This window comes from Austrofundulus limnaeus, unplaced genomic scaffold (assembly GCF_001266775.1).
Source record: "Austrofundulus limnaeus strain Quisiro unplaced genomic scaffold, Austrofundulus_limnaeus-1.0 Scaffold405, whole genome shotgun sequence".
In the NCBI taxonomy this organism is placed as follows: Eukaryota; Metazoa; Chordata; class Actinopteri; order Cyprinodontiformes; family Rivulidae; genus Austrofundulus; species Austrofundulus limnaeus.
Window position 1 is genome coordinate 11,240 of NW_013952807.1, and position 3,070 is coordinate 14,309.

Here is a 3,070-nt window from a genome sequence, read left to right on the forward strand (position 1 = left end):
GAAGAAGTCTATGGTATCCCATGGCAATCTCATCAAAACGCCCTTCCTGGATGAGCTCTAAATGTCTCATCTTTGTTCAATAACTTAGAAAAAGCTGAATTTGTTTCCTCCTTATTTGAACAAAATAAATGTTTTTTTTTTTTAATAATCTGAGGAATATATAAGAACACCGTTTGGTTATTTGTTGGTGTTTTTAACAGTAGTCAGGTGATGGCCCCTCTGTATTACTCATCTGTCCACATGTTGACTATCTGTCTGATGTAAAATAAGGAATAAAATCTATCTACCTTAAAGGTTTTTTTTCCTGTCATTTGGTCGAAAACATTTAAATTATTTCACATACATTCTCAGGCTAATTTATGTGAAATGAGAGGTGCTTTTTTTTTACCCTGCAAAAGTTCACTTTTTCATATAAAATAGGCTTTTGCATGTGTGTAAAGGTAAGACAAACGCTGTTATCGTTTTATCTCGCGAGATTTGTGACAGGCACCGTGTCAGTTTCCATGAGAGGACGTCGCCCTTTAAAAAACAGTTGGGAGCCAAATGGGTAAAAAGAAAAAAAAAAAAGAGAGAGAGAGACCCAGCCTTTGGTTGTGGAGGATTTGAGCTCCTGAAAGCTTTTCTGTAAGAAAGAGGCGGTGTTTCCCGTCTGCACGTCCAGAGGGAAGAAAAGGAGAGAGAGCTCCGAGGATTCAGGTAAACTCGTGGAAAGAAGTCGCCTCACATGTAGCCTACCTGTTACCGACTTTATAACAAATATTCACTTTTTTTCCCGGTTGTTTTCCTGAACGACAACATCCAGAGCGAAGCAGTCCATGAGTCCGAGGCGGAGGGACTGCTCCGGGGCTGGAGACGGTCCAGCGGGTCGATCAGAAACAGGTGGAAGTGACATCTAAATGTATCCCAAACAGAAAAACGGTGGGACGGTGGCGAAACTTTCCCACATCCTGACTCCGTGCGCGCAAAGATGGATAAACTCACCGTCATATCAGGATACCTCTTCCTCGCTGCAGACATCTTCGCCATCGCCAGCATCGCCAATCCGGACTGGATCAACACCGGAGAACCGGCCGGTAAGGTCGGGTGACACCAGGGGCAAACAGGCCAAACCCTCATTTAAGCATGAAAATGTCACAGATAAGAAGAMACTACAGGAAAGAGTCAGTAAAATGTGAATTTTGTTCACTTAGACTTAGTAATTTAAGGTGAGGTGAAGCCCTTTGCATGATGCTGCCACCTCCGTGCTCCAGGGATGGGAGCTCAACAGTGCTTCTGCTCAGGTGGTCAAACAACATCTGATCTTTGTCCTGATGCATCTCAGTAATCCAAGTAGGAAAAAAAATCAAAAAGAAAAAAAAAGTAGGTCCTCTGGATGGGTTCTTTAGTGAAACGTTTCGTCTCTCCTCCAAGAGACTTCTTCAGTCTGATGAGAAACGTTTCACTAAAGCAGAACCCATCCAGAGGAACTACTTACTTTTTTTCTTTTTGAATATCTGATCTTATTTTTTCACTTTAAAATTAAACCCTTGGATACAAGATTTGCATGATACTGCTGCCGCCGTGCTTAGAAATCTCAGATTAGGTTAGTGGATCTCTAACTAGTCTCCCACAGATCTACTTAGAGTTTTGTTGAGCAGGTAAATAAATCATGAYGCACACAAAATATTTTTTGCCAGTTTCCCCACAGTCAATGTAAGATAAGGTTGGAAAATGCTAAAGCTTTTTGTTTCTGTCTCATCAACAAACCAGTAATTACCTGAACGCAGGGAGTTAAGAGGTTGGATTTTAATCAGGCCTTTTTGGGATGATAATATTTTTGACTCTGAGAATTAAAGCTGTGCATTTTGAGTTTTCTTTTGTTCTGGATTTTGAGTAGAAGTTTGAAGAATGATTGTCCGAATCATTTTGTTATAATCATCCTTCAAACTGATGACTTCCTATAGAAGCAAGTCCACATTTCTTCATTAAAGCTCACTACATAACTCTGTGGCTTAAACACAGAATGAAAAGTAAAGTTCAGTGAAGTTTATTTGCATATAGCACATTTCAGCAACAAGGCAGTTCAAAGTGCTTTACATCATAAAAACATCATAAAAACATAATGCAGTCAAAATTTATGAAACCAGAAATAAACATTACATTTGTTTTCATATGCCATCATCAAAATTGATAAGGATTGTATTGTTGGATTAATGTATTTATTTTTAACTTTTGGGTGGAGGCTTCACACAAACTTATTGCTTGTGCCTCTTCCTGCAGTTTTTTTTCTTGAACTGTTTTGTATTTTTATTGTGCTAATAAACTAAAAAACTAAAAAAATCAAGCAAATGCACATCCATTATGATGATCAGTATTCCACTTATACTAAGGCAGCTCTAAACAGGTGGGTTTTAGTCTTGATTTAAAGGAACTCAAATGTTCCAGCTGTTTTGCAGTTTGTTCCAGATTTTCGGTGCATAAAGCTGAACGCTGCTCCTCTGTGTCTGGTTCTGGGGATGCAGAGCGCACCAGAACCAGAAGACCTGATATCTCTGGAAGGTTGATACAATAACAGATTTTTGATATATGAGTTAACAGATTTCTATTCTCTGAGTTACAGGAAGCTGAGATGCTGTATCTTCCTGGTTTTAGTCAGAACATGAGCAGCAGTGTTCTGGATCAGCTGCAGCTGTCTGATGGATTTTTTTAGTCAGACCTGTGAAGACACTGTTGCAGTAATCAATGAAACTAAAGATAAAMACATAGATGAGTTTCTCTGAATCTTGCTGGGTCATTAGTCCTTTAATCCTGGATGTGTTCTTCAGGTGATGGCTTTGTAAATGTCTTTATGTGGCTCTGATGGTTCATATCTGAGTCCATCACCACACCCAGATTTTGGACCTGATCATTAGTCTCTATATGTAATAACTGAAGCTGCGTGCTGACTCTATGTTGTTACTCTTTAGGTCCAAAGATACAGCGGGTAAAATAAGTATTGAACACGTCACCATTTTTCTCAGTACCGGGGTAAGTATATTACTAGAGGTGCTAATGACATGAAATTTTCACCAGATGTCGGTAACAACCCAAG

General features: G+C 39.3%; 2 protein-coding genes across 2 annotated transcripts in view; both read left to right on the forward strand.

Moving 5' to 3' along the window:
• uqcrc2b (ubiquinol-cytochrome c reductase core protein 2b) overlaps nucleotides 1–293 on the forward strand; it is a gene marked incomplete in the record, with an annotated part of 11,513 nt that extends 11,220 nt beyond the window's left edge. The window contains 1 exon segment of the mRNA XM_014024042.1: nucleotides 1–293. Within this exon segment, the coding sequence (XP_013879496.1) occupies nucleotides 1–61 (61 nt within the window).
• Nucleotides 294–533: 240 nt separating this feature from the next.
• Nucleotides 534–3,070, forward strand: part of mosmo (modulator of smoothened) — a 12,516-nt gene continuing 9,979 nt past the window's right edge. Inside the window, exons 1-2 of the mRNA XM_014024044.1 lie at nucleotides 534–696; nucleotides 803–1,073. Of these exons, the coding sequence (XP_013879498.1) occupies nucleotides 968–1,073 (106 nt within the window). The 5' untranslated portion in view covers nucleotides 534–696; nucleotides 803–967. The remainder of the gene's footprint in view (nucleotides 697–802; nucleotides 1,074–3,070) is intronic.